The 18,961-nt window shown below is 38.9% G+C and overlaps 1 protein-coding gene and 1 non-coding gene across 2 annotated transcripts in view; both read left to right on the top strand.

The window, feature by feature from the left end:
* The first annotated feature begins 592 nt into the window (after positions 1 to 592).
* The window catches only part of LOC104033591 (zinc finger RNA-binding protein-like), a 50,657-nt gene continuing 32,288 nt past the window's right edge, over positions 593 to 18,961 (top strand). The window contains exons 1-3 of the mRNA XM_075725570.1: positions 593 to 629; positions 896 to 980; positions 16,850 to 17,132. Coding sequence (XP_075581685.1) covers positions 593 to 629; positions 896 to 980; positions 16,850 to 17,132 — 405 coding nt within the window. The remainder of the gene's footprint in view (positions 630 to 895; positions 981 to 16,849; positions 17,133 to 18,961) is intronic.
* LOC142596589 (small nucleolar RNA SNORA66) lies at positions 14,145 to 14,281 on the top strand. Its single transcript, XR_012831838.1, has one exon. It is a non-coding gene; the product is annotated as a small nucleolar RNA SNORA66 (small nucleolar RNA).

Below are 18,961 nucleotides of genomic sequence, written 5' to 3'. Positions count from 1 at the left end.
ACAAAAAGCAGTATGCGGCAAGGGCGGTGGTGACCCATTTCACCTAAATTTCTGTTACTTGAGCCTACCTACTGCGGTGTGTAGGTAAGAATTCTCAGGCAAGAATGAGAAACTGACCCTATCTTTGCAATATGAGTCCACGGGTACAGGTGCGGTGCGGTGCGACTGCGGGTGCAGAACACGGGATAACGGAGGGAGGAAGGGGGCAGGCGGGCGGTATGTGCAGCACTCCTCTGAGAGCAGCTATCCCTCGCGCCTGGGCCTCAGGGAGGGGGACTACAGCTCCCAAGAGCCTTTGCACATCCCGCGTATGCGCACATGAGGATTCGCGCCTCAAGCGCGGCGGCGGCTCCCGCGGTACCAAGCACACTCTTCTGCGGGTGGGGGGAGGGGGCGCAGTCATGGGCTGGACTACAAGTCCCAGCGGCCTCTCACACATCTCGCGCGTGCGCAAGGTCCCGGCCGCACTCCGCTGTTGTCGCCGTAGGTGTGTGGGGGGAAGGGAGCAAGCGCGGCTGTGAGGAGGGGGGAGGAGGGGGTGAGAGTTGAGAGTTCAGCGTTCAGCCGCTGTTGTCGTTGCCAGCTTGGACTCATGATTCCTATATGCCCGGTAGTTTCGTTCACCTATGGTAAGTAACGGCGTTCGGTGTTATTTGTGTCCGTGCGCGCGGAGGGGCGGCGGTGAGGGGGAGGGGATGCGGCCTGTGCGCGGGGCGGGGGAACGGGGAGGGGGGGGGTGTCCTAAGGCGCCGTGTCTGACCTGGCGCTCGCGCGCTCTTTCTGTCTCTTGTCTGTCTGTCCCCTTTTCTTCCTTCCCCCTTCCCCCGCCGGGCCTCCTGTCATGGCCCCGACCGCCGCCGCCGCCGCTGCTGCCTCTTGGTTATCGTCGCCACAGTACCCAGCCGGCTGGGAGAAGATGCCAAAATGGCCACCGGCAACTACTTTGGTTTCACCCATAGTGGGGCTGCTGCCCAGTATAGGTAACTGCCGCGACCCCTCCCCTCCCCTCCCTCTGTCCGGGCCCGGAGCCACTTCTCCTCTCTTCGCCTCCGGTTCCGTGTCCCTGACCGGGATCTCCCCGCCCCTTCGGAGTTGAGTGCCCGGGACTGCTCCCATCCCCCACCCCGTGTGGGGGCCTCTTCTGCACCCCGCTCTTCCGGGATGGTTGTGCTTGGGACCCTTCTGCTTGTCTGCCCCGCCCGCGGGTGTGTTTTCGTATCATCATCATCATCATAGAATACTTTGGGTTGGAAGGGACCTTGAGAGATCATCTAGCCCAACCCCCCTGCAGTGAGCAGGGATTGAACCTGGTAAGGGCCTCCCCGTATCCCCAGTGATGTGAGGGTGGGGAGGTGGAGCTGGGTACCATGGAGGAGGAGGAGAATCAGCGACAGCATCAGGTCCCAAGGCCCTTAAATTAAAATGGCCACTTGCAGTCAACAACACCAGCGAGTTACTGTCTGCTGCCCCCAGGCCCTTCTTCAGGGAAGATGGGGCTTGCTCCCCAAGTCTTTGCCTCCCCCTATGTCAGTGTGGGAGGATGGAATCCTTTTTAACATAGATTAAAATTACACCAACCCAATGTACGGGAGACTGGATGGATAAGGGAAGAGCTGAAGCACCAGAAAATACAGGGGACTGTCTCATTCCACTGAAGCAATGTTATAATTAATGTCTTTCAGAAAGTAGAGAAGGTACTTTCAGGGCCAGGCACCTTTTAAAAAGATTTCTTACTTGGATATCTAAGACCAGGAGCAGGTCTTGTAGTGGAGCTTGGGGACCTGTAACTGTACATCTTGTATAGACATACTGCCTTAAATCTTTGTATCTTTGTATTCTTTGTGGATCCAAATTGTGTCTCAGAGTATTAAAATGTAATTGATAGCATCTATTATCTCACTTTTTCTGAAATCAAATTACTTAATTTGGCAAAACCCTGATACATTCAGGAACATCTTCACATTTTTGGCTTGTATTGGAGTAGCACCCTGACGTCCACATTTGAATCTACATTATTCATTTCATAAATCTGTAATAAAGGCCTTCCTTGACTCCGAAGTCTTAGTTAATGGGAAAAACAGAAGAATAAAGCAAATATATGAGAGGTTATTAACAAACGAATGCAGATGTGTGCTACTGTTAACTAGCTAATCAAAATTGCATACCTGACATAGTTTCAGTAATATACAGTTTTATGGGGGTCTTGGAATGACTCCCTATCTGTCCTTTCTATCTATTCTTTCCTGGAAATGGACATAAAGTACATTAATTTTTGTTTACTCCAATCTGTAATAAAGGAGAGGATTAAACTTAGCTCATCATCTAGTTCTTTTAAGATTAGGTCCTCAAGTTATGTTTATGTTTTACTTGACAGTTATAGTGAAATTTGAAACTGGGTTGTCATGGGGTATGAAGGAGTTTCTAAATAGCATAGAGGATTTTTTTTTTGTAAGTAAATAAACAATCTTTAATTGAATAATAAACTGAGATCCATATATCTGCAGTTTTGAAGTGGAGATTAATTTTTTTAAATTATTATTGCTTTATTGTGGAGCTGAGGTGGTCTATAGACTTAAGAACCCAAATAACTTATTTGAAATTTCCTTTTGATTGCAATATAAAAACGTATAATTGGAATAAAGTTCAAGTTCAAAACTGTTTTCATAGTTAATCCTAAATACGTTCTTGAGAAAATTGAAAAACTGATTGAAAAAAGTTTTTTCCTTTGCTATCACAAGCGCAAGATACTATTCCATTTGCGTCTCGGTAAAAAACTCTGCATTCTATAAATGGTTTGTATATTTACTATATCTGAAAGTGAAGAGACACAGCAATCAGCGTTAAAGCAGTCCTTTCATAAGAACGAATTTAATAGTTTGAGCAAAAAACACAGGAGTCACTTAAAAAGTCTAAAAAGGGAGCTTACCTTCATGAAGTAGATTTGGCAGGTCCTTAGTAGCTTGTTTATGGAGTGCTACAAAATGTATGTTCTGCTCCAGTATATTTGAGAAAGAGATGGTGGTGGCAGGGGAAGATAATAAAAGATTTAATATTGCAACAAGTCCTCTAAGATTGTTACCAGTATTCAAAGTAACAGTTTATAGAATAACAAAATTCCTGTGTCATTAGAAACTAGGATAATAGAGAATACAAATGGATGTTTATCTGTGTAGTTAATACATAAGTGAGTCTCATGAATCTAAAAAAAAAATATAAATTCTGGCCACAGGACTAATCCACGGATTTTTTTAAAAGTTGCTCAAAATAGCAAGTTGTTTTAGGAGGGCAAATCAGACACTTGAAACTGAAGACCTTAGTTTTTTGATATATGCCATTTAGAAGTCCTAGTGCTGTAGTTTTTATAGCAAGTAACAGAAACTTTCATAATAAACACATTATTAGTCGTATTTTTTTGGGTTCTCTCTTGATAAAATGGCTGTCAAAAACTCTGATGCACTGGGAGAACTTTAGGCTGCAACTTTAAAGGAATCTCAGTCAGTGCTCCCTAATGATAATATATAGAATCCTGTTGATTTCAGCACTTCAGCTAAGTGCAAAAAATCTGTGCAGTTCTTTTTAGGATGCAAGCCTTTCTTGGAATATCTCAAAGTATGAAACTGTTAAATCTTCAGCTGGAGACATGCAGAAGAAAAAAATAAAAACAACTTTACATCAGGAAGAAGAGAGTCTAAATAGTTTCTGATAAATAATTTCAAAGGAGAAAAATCTGCTATACTAACTAAATGATATTTGAAAGGTGCTTGTAGTAAAGGTTTTTCCATATTTAATTCTAAACTTCTTGTAGACCAGTATAAACCCTGTTGGAATTCCAGTTTCTCAAAATGACAATATTCTAATTTGCATTAATAGTAGTGAAGGGACAATGTATTAGAACTATTGGGTTCAAGGAAATAGCTTCTTAAAATCAACAGTTGAAAAGATGATGAAGCTATTTCTATGCCAATGGCATAGAAATCACTGTGTCTTCCTGTGATTCTAGTGTATGTGTGGCCATGGTGGATCATTTAAATACTCCCTCATCCTTCACATGAAGGATTAATTAAAATTTGTTCAAGGAATATAGTCTTAACATTAAGTACTGATATTTGAAGCAGTTATAAAGGCCAAATTGGTAGCTGCTCAGATGTTAGATCTTAGATTTGGGAAATTCATGAATACTGTGTGCAGGAGTTGATAATTTATTTACTGTTGTAACAGTGTAAGCAGTATAGTTCCCTGAATTGACTAGAAGAAAGGGAATAGATGTCTGCTTTTATTAGTTCATAAATACTAGTTTTTGTAAAGCACACTTGAAATCCTAACTTGTTTCTTTTGCTGCCTTTGCTAAATATGAGCAAAGTGCCCTTTAAACCTGTAAATAATGGATTAGAAGCATTCTTGTTCCTTTCAGTGTTGTCACTGCATAAAATTTCCTGCTGCCCCGCTCATTCAAAATTCTTTGTGTGCACTACTCAGTAATAACATCATGACTTAATGAGAGAAGCATTAGATTATGCAAATACTGATACAGGAAATTTCTCTGAATATTGTAATACCTTTGTACTTTCTGCTAGTGGTGGTATTTGGGCCTAAGGTTATAAACCTGCGTGCAATGCAAAACTCATCTGTTATTTATTTAAGTAACTGTATTAATCCATCTGTTTAGGAGCCTGAAATAAATGTGGAATTTGGTGATACTAGTCCTCTTTAATTTGTGTGTGTGTGTGCTCTGTAGGCCACCTGAACCACTGTGTCTATTCAGTTTGAAATGAACAACCTAATATTGGTTTGTTTTTCATGTGTAAAAAAATTAGCATTCTTGATTCAGTGCTGGAGAAGAGGCATAGTTATGCTTTTATTTTCAAGTTGGCTGACTGAAATGTGGGGATGTTGATGGAGAGATGGGGACATTGAGAAATGTTTGAACAGAGAAGTGTGTAAATGTGGTGGTCTCAATTAACCTTGTGTTAAGATTTTGGTTTCTGTTAAGAAGATAAAGAATCTTTGAGTGTCTGAGTTTCATCTTAGTGATGATCATACTATGTCCCTGCTCTAATGAGACAGGTCACAGATGGGAGATTCTTGGGTATTTAGGAGTTATTTGTTAACTTTGAATTGCTATCAAGTAGCATGAATATTACTAAGTGTGGCGAGCCTTCATAGATAAAGGCAATTGTAGCAGTTAGGGTCCCAGGCCAATCACAATGCCTGGGAGTTTAGGTTAAGATGCAGTCTTTTAGGCAGCCATATGGAAGTGAACTCTTGCAATTATAGCTAGTTTGGCATTCAAGTGCAGTGTGTGATGTTACAGGATATTTGAGACTGGTGCAGAACAGCAAAGGAAGGTGAAATGCTGTGGATGGATAAGTTGGCTATTGAGAATTGTTTGGGGGTGGAGTGTTTTTTCACATTTGCTAGTACTTCCAATTAACTTTGCTTTTGTCTTAAGTGTCTGCCCCAGTTACCTCTTCTTCAACTAAATGCTGGTTCCAAAAGTATTCAGCCTTTCAGAGATGTTAGGGCTGTAATCCACACAGGCCTACTAGCCCAAGCTTAAAGTATCACTAAATATAATTCAGACTTGTACTGGTGGACAACAGGAAAATAGGGACAGTACTGAGTAGGACTTAAGGCTTATTCTGAAGTGAAAATGTACCACTAGACTTAAACTTCTGTTAAAAAAAATATTTATTCATCTTATGGTATTGTGTTATACACACCCCATTCTAAAATGCATGGGGAATGAAAGTAATCATAGTTTTATCATGGGATGGATGTACATATAGTGTAAAAACTCCAAATGCTTTCTTTCTGTGAATTTTATGCCCATGTGTTGTGGTTTAACCCCAGCCAGCAACTAAGCATCACGCAGCCACTCACTCGCTCCCCCTGCCCCGGTGGGATGGGGGAGAGAATCGGAGGAGTAAGAGTGAGAAACACTCCTGGGTTGAGATAAGAACAGTTTAATAATTGAAATAAAATAAACCAGTAGTAGTAGTAATAACAATATAATAATATACAAAGCAAGTGATGCACAATGCAATTGCTCACCACCCGCCGACCGATACCCAGACAGTTCCCCAGCAGCGATTGCTGCCCCCTGGCCAACCCCCCCCCAGTTTATGTACTGAGCATGATGTCATATGGTATGGAATAGCCCTTTGGTCAGTTTGGATCAACTGTCTTGGATGTGCCCCCTCCCAGCTTCTTGTGCACCTGGCAGAGCATGGGAAGCTGAAAAGTCCTTGACTAGCATAAGCAGTACTTAGCAACAACTAAAACATCAGAGTGTTATCAGCATTATTCTCATCCTAAATCCAAAACACAGCACTATGCCAGCTACTAGGAAGAAAATTAACTCTATCCCAGCCAAAACCAGGACACCATGCTATCTTGAGTTGCATTGCATCTTACAGGATATGCATTTTTAGCAAAAGGGACTTCACTGAATATGACTGAGCTGCATGGTGCCGATTCTCCTTTGTTCAATCTATGTTAGTCTTAAGTGTTATCTTAAACATGCTGTTTAATGTACACAAGAAGCCTCCAGTAAGTTATTGCTGTTTATAAAAAGATTTTTATAGACTTATTTTCAAATCAGTGAGGTCCCACTCTCAAAGGAGACATGTCAGCATTAGAAAGGCAATAAGGGGCTCTGGGTTTCTGTATGCCAGTATTGCACTTGACTAATGATGGGGAGACAGAGGAGGTGGTGGTAATTGGGGAGGAAAAGTGCCTCACTAATCAGAGGAGCATTTGTCATTTTTAGGAGGGAAGTCTGCCAACTAGTTCAAATTTGCAACAGGCTCATGTCTTTAGGAACCAAGCAGTTGGGGAAACTTTTCTGTTAATGGTATAGTTATGTCCTTTGTAGTTGTAACCTCAAAATGGATTGATGGCTGTAGGCTTAACTCTGGGGCGTTAAATTCTCTTTAAAATTTTGTCTGCTACTTAAATGCAACAATGGTAGGTTAAAGTGTAGTTGCGTTATTGGTACCTAGAAAAGCAAAATAGTAGCTTAAGGCAGGAAATATAGAATGTTTTAAGAACTGAATACAGTTTTCCATACTAGTGAAGTTTCTTTTCTTTTATAGAGAACTTGCCAATTTTAGCATTTTTTTCTGTTTAACATCTTCATTAATGATCTGGATGATGAGGCAGAGTGTACCCTCAGCAAGTTTGCTGATGACACAAAACTGGGAGGAGTGGCTGATGTGCCAGAGGGTTGCGCCAAGAGAGTTCTCAATGGGCTAGAGAAATGGGCTGACAGGAACCTCGTGAAGTTCAGCAGGGGGAAGTGCAAAGTCCAGCACCTGGGGAGGAACAACCCTGTGCACCAATATATGCTGGGGGCCACCCAGCTGGAAAGCAGCTTGGCAGAAAAGGACCTGGGGGGGTCCTGGTGAACACCAAGTTGAACTTGAGCCAACAACGTGCCCTTGCAGCAAAGAAAGCAAATGGCATCCTGGGCTGCATTAGACAAAGTATTGCTAGTAGGTCGAGGGAGCTGATCCTTCCTCTCTAACCCAGCACTGGTGAGGCCACACCTGGAGTCCTGTGTCCAGTTCTGGGCTCCCCAGTGCAAGAGAGACATGGACATACTGGAGGGAGTCAAATGAAAGGCCACAAAGATGATGAAGGGACTGGAGCCTCTCTCCTATGAGGAAAGGCTGAGAGAGCTGGGACTGTTTAGCCTAGAGATGAGAAGGCTTGGGGGGGGAAATCTTATTTATGTATATAAATACCTGAAGGAAGTGTGTGAAGAGGACAGGGCCAGGCTCTTTTCAGTGGTGCCCAGTGACAGGACCAGAGGCAATGGGCACAAACCGAAACACAGGAGGTTCCTTCTAAACATCAGAAAACTTTTTTTTTTTTTTTTTTTTTCTTTTACTGTGAGGGTGACTGAGCACTGGCACAGGTTGCCCAGGGAACTTCTGGAGTCTCCCTCCTTGGAGATATTCAAAAGCTGTCTGGACATGGTCCTGGGGAACTGGCTCTAGGTGGCCCTGCTTGAGCAGGATTGGACCCCCGGATGACCTCCAGAGGTCCCTTCTAACCTCAGCCATTCTGTGATTTTGACAGGGAAAATATTATTTGGTACTTTTTCAGGCAGACATAACATCTCAAGCTCAGTTCTTTTTGTCTTGCATTATCATTGTGAACATGGCTGTTAACTAGACTTGAATAAAATCAATGTTTTGATAATGAAGGAAGCAGTATAGGCATTGAGCTGTCCATTTTGTAGAAGTAAGTAAAGAGAGGTAGATACAGAGCATGTATTTGCATCACTGTTACAGACCGTGCAGTTATGTTGTGATGTACAGTGAGGAAAAAATTGCAGAATATGATTGGATTTCAATCGGGTAGTGAGACTAAATGTGAAGATAAACAAAGCAGTAAGGGTGTATTGAAAACATGAGGATATTCATCTTTGAGATGAGTTATTGATAGTATATGTTTTAGCTGTCCATTAGCAATCGGTATTTTTTGTTTGTAATGGAATGATGCATGGATGTTTTTAGAAACAAGGAAGAGGAAGGGAAACTCAAAATGACTACAGAGAACTGTCTTTTTTTAGGCTGTGTGTAGTTAAACCATAGAATATGTTACCAGGAACTGCTAAAATTTAACAGAATTCAAGAGAGTATTGCATGTGTGCATGCCTTCAGGCCTAGTGAATTGTGTTACAGTGTTCTGTTCACAAAGTTGTAATAATAGGAAATAATTAAAATTCTAAAAAGATAAATTCAGTCTTTAAAATTTTATGCCTATAGTGAGTGACAGGCTCTAGAAAAACAGAAGTCTCTTCTAAAATACAACTTACTGTAGTGTAATATTTCATTTCACTATTTTATGCTGTTCATTGTCAAGTGTGTTTAGGAGAAAAAAGCTCATTTGATTTTTTTTATTATTATTACTATTATTATTTTGTTTTTTACTTTACTCTGCCCAGGTTCCATTAACACACCTGAAACTTCACCTGACCAGTTACTCAGTAGTGCCTCTTCCTAGGTTAGAAACTGAGGCAGCAGCATACTGTACTGCTTCTTTCAGTTTTTGGAGAGTTAGGTCATACTTGTTTCAGTCTTCATATCCCTGAAAGAAAATGTGCAAAATTGTATTTTTTGCTATTCTGATACTAATAGAGTAGTCTATGAAACTTTGAGAAATCTGGCAGTTAGGTCTCAACAAATATGGTTTCCTTAATGCTAATGTTCAAATATTCCTAAAAGTTAGGATTTGATAAATAAGGTTTAATTAGTGTGGGGGTTTGGGTTTTTTTTTTGTTTTGTTTTATTTTAGTTCAAGATATTTGTATTTTAAAAATTATTTTTAAGAGTAGCCTAAGTGTTGTGCTAAGGTAGCCTGAAAATCACTTCTGCATTTGCATGCAAAAAAACCTGCAAGGAATATTGTGTTAAATTTGTTGTTTCTGAGGAAGCTGGTAATTTGGGTAGAGACAAAATTTGTTTTAGTCCTGATTGAAACTCTATATCAAAATAGCACTCTTCAGAAAATTAAAAAAGATTAAATGTCCTTTGCCTCTAGGAACAGAGTTTTCGGTGTTCATCACCCTAAACAGAGCTAGAATAGCAGCAGTGTTAATGTGTGTGTTGGTTGTTAGTACAGAGATGCACTGGAGGTGAGCATTTTTGTATTCCTTCAGCTTATGTGCACATTAATTACAATTCATTTTTGTTTTTTAAATTAAATCAGTCAGTGTGATGAAAAGCAAGGCTTATAGGGAATCTTTTATGTGCTTTCCTCTATATATACCTTTTGCGTGCTATATATCTTATATGGAAATAGACTGCATTTTTCTGAAAGTGTATTCCTGTGACAATAATTGCTACAGATAACTTATTAAGTTTCTTAATGCATGACTTACTCCACAAATATCCTAATGTGGAAAATAAAATATTTTATGATCTTAAGTCACCTGAAGTTATTGCCTGGCAAAATAGATAGCATTATATCAGTGTTGCATTTTCTTGATATTGTTAATGTGCAATAAATAAATAAAGCTTTCTACCTTTAATTTATTTTTTTTAACAAGAAAACCCTCAACACTTTTATTAGAAAAGGCCAATAGCTGGAAATGAAAAAGGACAAGAGCAAAGCGTTCTCCAGAAGAAACAAATACTAAATTATCTTAAATTTAAATGCTCTTAATTCTCTGTCACTCTTGGGCGAATAAATTACAGGAAATCCAGACCTTCTGTCAGTGTTGCTATATAAAAGTAACTAACAAGTGAGGATTCTGCTATTTTAGATCTAATTATAATACAAGTTCTAATCTAAGCTTTTTTAATGGAATAATGTTGCTCATTTGCAAATCTATATTAAATAGCTATTTAAATTAGACAAACCTGTGTGTTTTTGGAACTGGAGAACAATGTTTTGCTGAGTGGATGCCAATACTTCATTAATTGCTATTGATCAGCACTTTCTGCCTTCTAGCCAGCTTCTGACTTAAAATCATTTTAGGTGTGCTGCCATCTTTTTTTTTTTTTTTCTCCCCACTTTGTAAGCCCATATTTCTTTTTCTGTATAAAAAACACTGCTACAGTTTCCTTGTTGAAGATCTTTGTGCAGTTCAGAGAAGATTTTTTTTAAATGCTTCTTGAATATTTGGGGTTTTGAAAAGGGGAATAAAAATTACTAACAGAAACATGAAATAATTAATCTAGTTATTTTAATAACTAATATGGAGTCGTGATGGCTAGCACCTTCTTTTTGAGAGCTTGTTCTCAGGGTGTGGACTTCTTGTTGCTGGTATTTTAATACAACTTAGCCAAATGTAAGTGTTTAGGCTGGACTTTTCCAGGCTAAATATCTACCTAGAATTATACCTTTTTTTTTTTTAAAGCTATACTATAGTTTAATTGCTTTTTATAAGCTATACTATAGGTTAATTTGTGGTGTAGAATTGGGCAGGGAGATCTTAACTCTTTGATGCCTTAGTGTTTTGGAATGGGGACTTAGAATTTGCAAATGGGAAACAGATCTTTACAGGTTATACTGTTTCAGAATCACGGTTCTGAGTGTACACAGCAATATTAAATGTTGATACCATGAAAGTAGCTGCAGTGTTAGTCTTATGTCTAGCTTGCAAAGTATCAAAGCAAAACATGCACCTGTCCTGGGAAAACTTCATTTCACTTGGTGAAAAGAGTTTCATACACCAGACAGCAACATGGACAAGGCTAATTTTTGCTGTGGCCTTGCTCTGGGATGAATTCTGTAAGACTGTGAGCCAGTGTGGCCCTTCACTCCCCAGAAAATCAGATCAACATGGAATTGGAGATTAGTGTGGAGAAAGATACACGGTCACAGCTCACGGCAGTCAGTCTTATCTAGGAGGCTTAATATCATAGTGGTATTTCATAATATGTGGCACTTTTTCTGATACTAATGCATTTAGAAAGATTAGTATTTTCCATCATTAATGTCAGTAGAAATTAGTACAGTTGTTACTAAAAGATTTGAGTCAAAGGTGTTTTACAAAAAAATACTGTTCTCATGCACTGTAGTACAATAATTGTGTGTAAAGAATTAATTCTCTTGATCTTGAGGTTCCTTAGGCAAGATGTGGAAGATGAGAGCAAGCTAGGTATACACTAGTGTTGTGGTTTAACCCCAGCCAGCAACTAAACACCACACAGCTGCTTGCTCACCCTCCCCCCCCCAGTGGGATGGGGGAGAGAATCGAAAGGGCAAAAGTGAGAAAACTTGTAGGTTGAGATAAGAACAGTTTAATAATTGAAATAAAGTAAAAATGATTATGATGATAATAATAAATTGTAGTAAAAAGGGAAACAACAAAAAAGAGGAGCAAAACCCAGGAAAACACAACTGATGCAACTGCTCGCCACCCGCTGACCAACGCCTAGCCCATTCCCAAGCAGCAATCGCTGCCCTCCAGCCAACTCCCCCCAGTTTCTATACTGAGCATGATGTCATATGGTATGGAATAGCCCTTTGGTCAGTTTGGGTCAACTATTCTGGCTGTGCCCCCTCCTAGGTTCTTGTGCACCTGGCAGAGCATGGGAAGCTGAAAAGTCCTTGACTAGCATAAGCAGTACTTAGCAACAGCTAAAACATCAGTGTGTTATCAGCATTATTCTCATCCTAAATCCAAAACACAGCACTATGCAGCTACTAGGAAGAAAATTAACTCCATCCCAGCCGAAACCAGGACAACTGGGGTATAAAACTTTTGAATAGAAGCAAGCTTATTTGGGAGGAGGAAGCAAAGAGCATGGGGAAATAGGGATATGCATGTAGCAGTTTGGGGCAGGTAGGGAGAGACAGAAAACGTTAGGTAAGGTGCTAGAAATGACCTTCTGTAGTTGACTGAAACATACATCTACAGAACCTGGAGCAGAACAATTGAGTGCAACATGTAGATTGTAAACTGGCTGTGGCCGGGATAGTGAAAACACAGTGAAATAAAAATCTGAGCCAGAAGATGAGTACTGAAGAATGTGTGTTGTTCCTAGAAAATAGAAATTAAAGTGAGCTTGGTGGGGAACACTGTTACTATTATGATCAGCTAAAGAAATAGGTGTGGTGTGAATAAAATATATTCTTTTTGAATGAAAATCTCTGGCAGAAGAGGTATTATTAGAGCAATACAGCAGAGTAAAATTTGAAGTGGCAAAGTCCTTTGCCTGTAACTTCTTAAAGAATGGTGTTTATTTTGATAGTAAGTTAAAACACTGTAAGAGTTGTAATATGAAGTTACCTTGAATTGAATGTTTACAAACTGGGTTTGCTTTAAGTAAGTGTTGGTCTAGAACTCATTTGCTTTTGAAACTGAATCTTTTATAAACTAAGGAAAAAATTCTTGACAGTGAGGGTGCTTGTCAGACACTGGAACAGGTTGTCTAGAACAGTCTTGCAGTCTCCATTCTTGGAGATGATTGGAACCTGACTGGACACAAAACCCTGAGAAACCTAATGTAACTTTGAAATTAGCTGTGCTTTGAGTACAGGGTTAGAACACATGACCTCCAAATCTTTGTTTCAGCCTAAATTATTCTGTCATTTTTAAGCTCCGCCTAGTTAGTAATGCCAGTTGGACTGTGTATCTCTTCATATGAAGAGCGCTAGAATTCTTTGAACTCAAAGATGCTAATAAGGATATTAGAATTTATTTTGGGGAAGAGAAGAATTGACCTACAAAGAAAACTCACTTAGTTACCAGATCAATCAGTTAGCTTCTCTGTCTGCTTGTAATTTGGTTCAACTTTTTCCCACTGTGTTGGGGGATTAAGCTAAACTGAATTACTTTCTTTGTTGTGGTGAAGAACGCGCATGTGGTTTGATACCATAGCTTGGCTGACATAGTGTATTTCATTGTTGCTCTAATAACTTGATCAGGTGCCTAAGTCTTTTGGAGTCTTATTTATTGGGACTGAATTGAAATATTTGATGTGGTACAATATGGAAAATTATTACTTAAGGTAGAGATTAGTAAAAGAATTGTAGTGAAGGAGCTGGTAGAGGTGGTTAGTAGAATTAGAAGAGTGATTATCAAATAGGAATAATTGCAGTGGAGTACCCTAGGGATTGGTCTTGAGTCTTACTTAGTATTTATATTAGTATGGTGTGTCGTGATATTTGATGCAAGGGAAATATTGTCAATACACAGGTAGCTTTACAAGAAGCTGCTCTGAGGAAGCTAGACTGTTTGGAAAGAAAGCAGTCTGGAGCAGAGTGGGTAGCACAGCTGAAACTTCATCTGAAATGATGCATACAGTTCTTGCCATCAAGAAAGAAGAGTAGATAATACTAGGATAGGTGCAAAGAACAACTGCAAGAAAGATCAGTGGAATAGGGAGTCTGGCAAAATAGTCTGGGAGGAGGCAAGTTCATCTTGGCAAATGTGATGAGGCACTAATAACCAAACAAGGATTAAAAATTCTTGTAAATTAAATTAAGTTGGCACAAAAATCTTTTGATATAAATTAATTACATGAAAGTGGTCGTCTTAATGTTAAAAGGTTCTCAGTAAGACCATGGGGAAAAAGAAACATCATAAAATTAGAAAAGATGTCGCCGTGAATTTCTGTAACATAGTGTAACATAACTTTTAAAAAGGAAGCAGCAGTCAATTCTAGAATGTTTTTCTTGTAGTCTTGCACACTTGATTGCTAGCTCTGCACAATGTTGCAGAAGCAGGGGGAACAGGTTTGCTAAAGTAAACATGGTCATAGAACTATATTAGCCTTAGAAATCAAATGATTGGGGCTGTTAATTCTATACCATGATAAGGAAGTTTGATACAAAAATAGCACAGAAGAAATGAAACTGTCTGTAGCAGAATCTTGTTAATAGTCCTGTTCATAATGATCACAGTCTCTTCACAATATTAAATACTGAAAACTGTCAGGCAGCTTTAATCATATATGTTCTGAGAACAAAAGCATTTTCTTTGATAAACTGACTAATACTGTTACCTCATAGTGTGTTGTGAACACTGTATTGTATTTTGTAATAGTAACTTAAGTACGATTTCATGAAACTTAGAGCCAAATTAATGCTTCTTGGACAGGTCCCTGTTCTTTCTCCCCCTCCCATTTTTTCTCCTGCTTCCATACATATAACTTACATGGGTTCTGGCACTCAGCAGGCTGTTTTGTGAGCTCCAATGTTTTTAATGTTTCTACCATGTTAGAAAATGAGCCCAGAAAAAAAAAAATTCTAATAGTTTTCTGCTAGATTAATGAGTTAAATCAGTGCACTGAATAGCTTGACAAGTAGCAGAACTAGCACTAGGGATGGAATAGGATGGCATAGCCAGGTTTGGTATATGGGAGGAGGGAAGAATAAGAGTGGGGATAGGATGGAGCAAGACTCTTCCTTGTTGGCAGTATTAGACTGTTGTGTTCAAGTGCGGTCTGAGTTAAATAGTCTGCTGCCTGTTTTCTCAATTCGATGTATTTTTAGTAGATACATATGATAATGTGAATTACCTCAGAACTTTTTAATATTTTACATTTCTGTACTGTTAGATATGTAGATAATGCAGCCTAATTGTATAGATAGTCATTCACTTTTACCATCATAAAATAGTCTTCCTGAATTTTCCAGTGGAGTCTGATTTCTTGCCTTAAACTGACAAAACAGAGAGAAACTGCCTGTATACATCAAGTAGGAGGAATTGTTTCAAGCAGTGGTGGGAGCTACACCAGAGTGGTTCAGATCTTTTCCTTCCACTGTTATGCTAAGCTGAAAATAGTGAAACATAATTGTGAATACAACTCATAACTGAATTAAATTTGGATGGAATGCAAGTGGTCTTTTAAGCAATCAAGGGCCTAAGATGGGAAGAAGGTGGAGTCCAGGCATGTAAGTCCAGTATTAATAACACTTTCTCTGTGTTTCTGCTGTAAGAATATTTTTTTATATATTGAAGTTAAAGTGTTCTGCTGTAATTAAAATGACAAAATCAGTTTTTCTTAAAAAAATTACTAAATGCAAGGGAGTTATGGAAATGTCTTTTGCAAAAATAATAGTATCTATAGTTAAAAGGTGCTTTGTTTCTGGTAGTTATGTCAGAGAGAATATTGCAGCCTTTAGGAAAAAAAATACTGTAACTTCTTGTTCCTTTTGGTTTTGAGCATAACCATGCTGCAATTCCACTTTGCCAATGAGTATGTTTGCTTCAAGTGAGATTTCATTTTTCTATTTTCTTCTAAAAAAAATAGGGGATACTATCTCCTTGATAGGCATGGAATTGGTTTTGAATTATCTTCTAATAGTGCTATGGAGATGTGAAACCCTATAGAGATTCTTAAATATTATTGAAAAGCGGTGTAGGAAGTGTACTAAAAATTTCAGAATAATCACTCAGTCCCCATTTCATATCATTGTTCCAGATAGCAATATTTTGCCCAGTTCACTTTATTTGTTTAAAAATAAAAATAACTATTCTAGGCTTCTAATCATAATGCACAGTTATGGATCAATATAAGACAATAATATTAGTTTTAGTTCAAATAATTAAGCCTTTGAAGCCATCATTTTTTATTTCCGCTGTTAATATTTATTCATTCTTAGTAAATAGCCATGTATTAATGTCCTACCTGCAAATTTAAGAGAAGCAGATTAGTCTCAGTGTGTGCCTGGAAGATTGCCAGAGCTCTGGTAGTAGTCGTCTTCCTCGATCTGATTGTCTGTTCTTTTGATGCTTCATGTTGTGAGGCAGTGGACTTCTGTACGAGTGAGTGGGGCCAGCTTTTAGAATTATAAACTTTTGTGGGAAAAGTCCCTTATCAGAGGTGTGTATTTAAAGTCTCTGCTTTAAATTTAAGAGTTCTGAGCTAATTTTCATGGAAGTCTTTAAAATCTCATTAATGTGGTTTACTGAAAAACATCATGCAAGCACAGGTCAGTAATGAGCTCTCACAGAAAAGTAGTATTTTCCTTAATTTGGCAGGTATGTCAGTTTTATTGAAGAACTACTAAAACACTTAAAAACTTATTGGTCGTTAAAAGATAACAGTGTAAGACTTCTGTATTATTTTGAATGAAAGACTTGGGTTCTTTTCAAGCAGTGGAACACACCACCAACACACACACCCCCCCCCCCTTGCTAAGAAGAAAGTCATCACCTGCATGATATATCTGCATCCACAGAAACTTCAAAATGATACAGCCTTTTTAATGGGGGTGGAAGAGAGATATTAAAAGCCGTTAAAGTATATGTATAGATAGATAGCTGCTCCAGGTCTGTAGAACAGACAAGTATTAATAAAATCTGGGATTTTGAAATGTTTAGGCATTAGCTTAGTATGTTGAATTAATCTAATTATTTACTTACTGTCTTTTTCCAATATAGCCAGCAGCCAGCTTCAGGTGTAGCCTATTCCCATCCAACTACAGTTGCTAGCTACACTGTCCACCAGGCACCAGTTGCTGCGCACACCGTTACTGCAGCCTATGCTCCAGCAGCAGCTACAGTTGCAGTAGCCAGGCCTGCTCCAGTAGCTGTTGCAGCTGCTGCAACAGCTGCTGCTTATGGAGGCTATCCTACAGCACACACAGCTACAGATTATGGCTATACACAGAGGCAACAAGAAGCTCCACCACCGCCACCTCCGGTCACTACGCAGAATTACCAGGTGTGTTTAAAAAAAAAAAAAAAAATTACTTGTGTGATTATTTTTTTTTTTTTTTTTTTAAATGATATGTTAAAAGATGGAGGCCTGTTTGGATAAGAGAATGTGATTTCCCCCCCCCCCCCCCCCGTGAATCACAGTTTGAATGCAGCTCAAATTACTTAGTAGCTGAAACTCATAGAATGTAAAGTGACTGCAGTCTCATATAGCACATATAGAGGATTATCAGCAGTAGTACTGCAGGAGCTAAGATTTAGACATTCACACAATAAGCAATGAATTGACATTTATCTTCAAATGATTTTGTGAAATACTGCCAAAATGCTTGTCTTGGCTAGCCTAAATGTTCAAGTGGCATGTGGTAAACTGGGTCATGGAACAGATTTAGATGAAAAAATTGTTCCAATAAAAATTTTCAGTGGGAGATAGAAATAGTTCCCTTGTCAGATTCCTGGGTGCCACAGGAGCTCTAGTACTAAATGTAAGAGGAAAGATTACCCTAGGAGAGGAACTACCCTTTGGGTAGGTTTTGGGTACCCTTTGTGAGACCACTGCCTTGTGTGGCTACAGGCTTCTACAAAAGGGAACTGTTGTCTGGTTTCATCTTGTCCTGACCTTTGCTGACACTTCCTTGCGTTGAATCTAGCAGTTGTCAGCATTTGGGTGGGTCAGTTCAGGATAAGGATCACACAGAAAACTAACCAACCAAAAAAGGAGTAGCAGCTTTCCACAGGATTGACAGGCTTCTGCAGAATTTTCTTGGTTCTGCACAGTTGTGATGCCAACGCAAGAGATGGAGGTGGGATTGTGTAGGGCTGTGAGGAGAGATTCCCATTCTTATGCTGGTTTAAATGTTGTATGAAACAACATCCTGTCAGTGACTTGTATTCCTCTTCAGTTCAGGAATAAAGAAACAGCAGTACAAAGCAGAATGCTGCATCAGTTTTGCAGTTGGAAGATTTCAGTCTGTAGAGGTTATCTTGGGACTTATCTAACATAAGTGTTTACTCCAGTTTTTAAGAAAGAGTGAGAAGTTGCGGTTTTTCCTGTCTGTCTAGATTCACGCAATGCAAGCGTATATGCACATCAGTAACCCTAGCCCATTGGTTTCAATCAGACAGCTTAGATGCAGAAAGATGAGATGTTTTACATGGCCAGGTAGTTTCCCATTGGAAATGTGAGCTTTATTTGTATTTTTATCATATCAAATGTATTTTTATACATTAGCATTTGTTAGTCAGTCTTCAGTGGATACTTCTAGGCTGGTGTGTTTATGCACAAGAGTTATCAAAATCTTACAGCATGGCTCATAGTTAAAATGTGTATTTACTATGAGACACAGGACATTGAAATAGTATGTTCCTTGTAACAATTCTTTAACTTTTTAGTCCTAAACTTATCAAAGCATTATCTAGATTCTAATTAGAATTTTTGTTTGTTTAAAAGGACTATACTGTTGCTGTATGTTATAAATTTCTTTGTACAGCTTTTATAATTTGTTACATATGGTAATGAATCGAAATGTAGGAGTCTTTCCAGTAGCATGTTTACTCATAATTACAAGGTTGTTAAACTAGTCAGTTATTAGATGCATTCATACAGAAAAGAGTCCCCCTAAACTAAAGAAAAATAATTCTACTTTACACCGGTTGGATGGAAAAGAGATTTTATTGTTATATTTTTTGAAATAAAAAGAAATTTTATACATTAGTACATTTCAGTTAATGTAGTTCATACCTTGCTACTCCTCAGTTGATCAACTCTTTACCATAAATATGGTGAGGATGGGAGAATATATGTACATGCATATAGTGTCTTCCAAGCCCTCCCCT

Source organism: Pelecanus crispus, chromosome W (genome assembly GCF_030463565.1).
Source record: "Pelecanus crispus isolate bPelCri1 chromosome W, bPelCri1.pri, whole genome shotgun sequence".
Taxonomy (NCBI): domain Eukaryota; kingdom Metazoa; phylum Chordata; class Aves; order Pelecaniformes; family Pelecanidae; genus Pelecanus; species Pelecanus crispus.
This window is presented reverse-complemented; position numbering and strand designations above follow the sequence as displayed.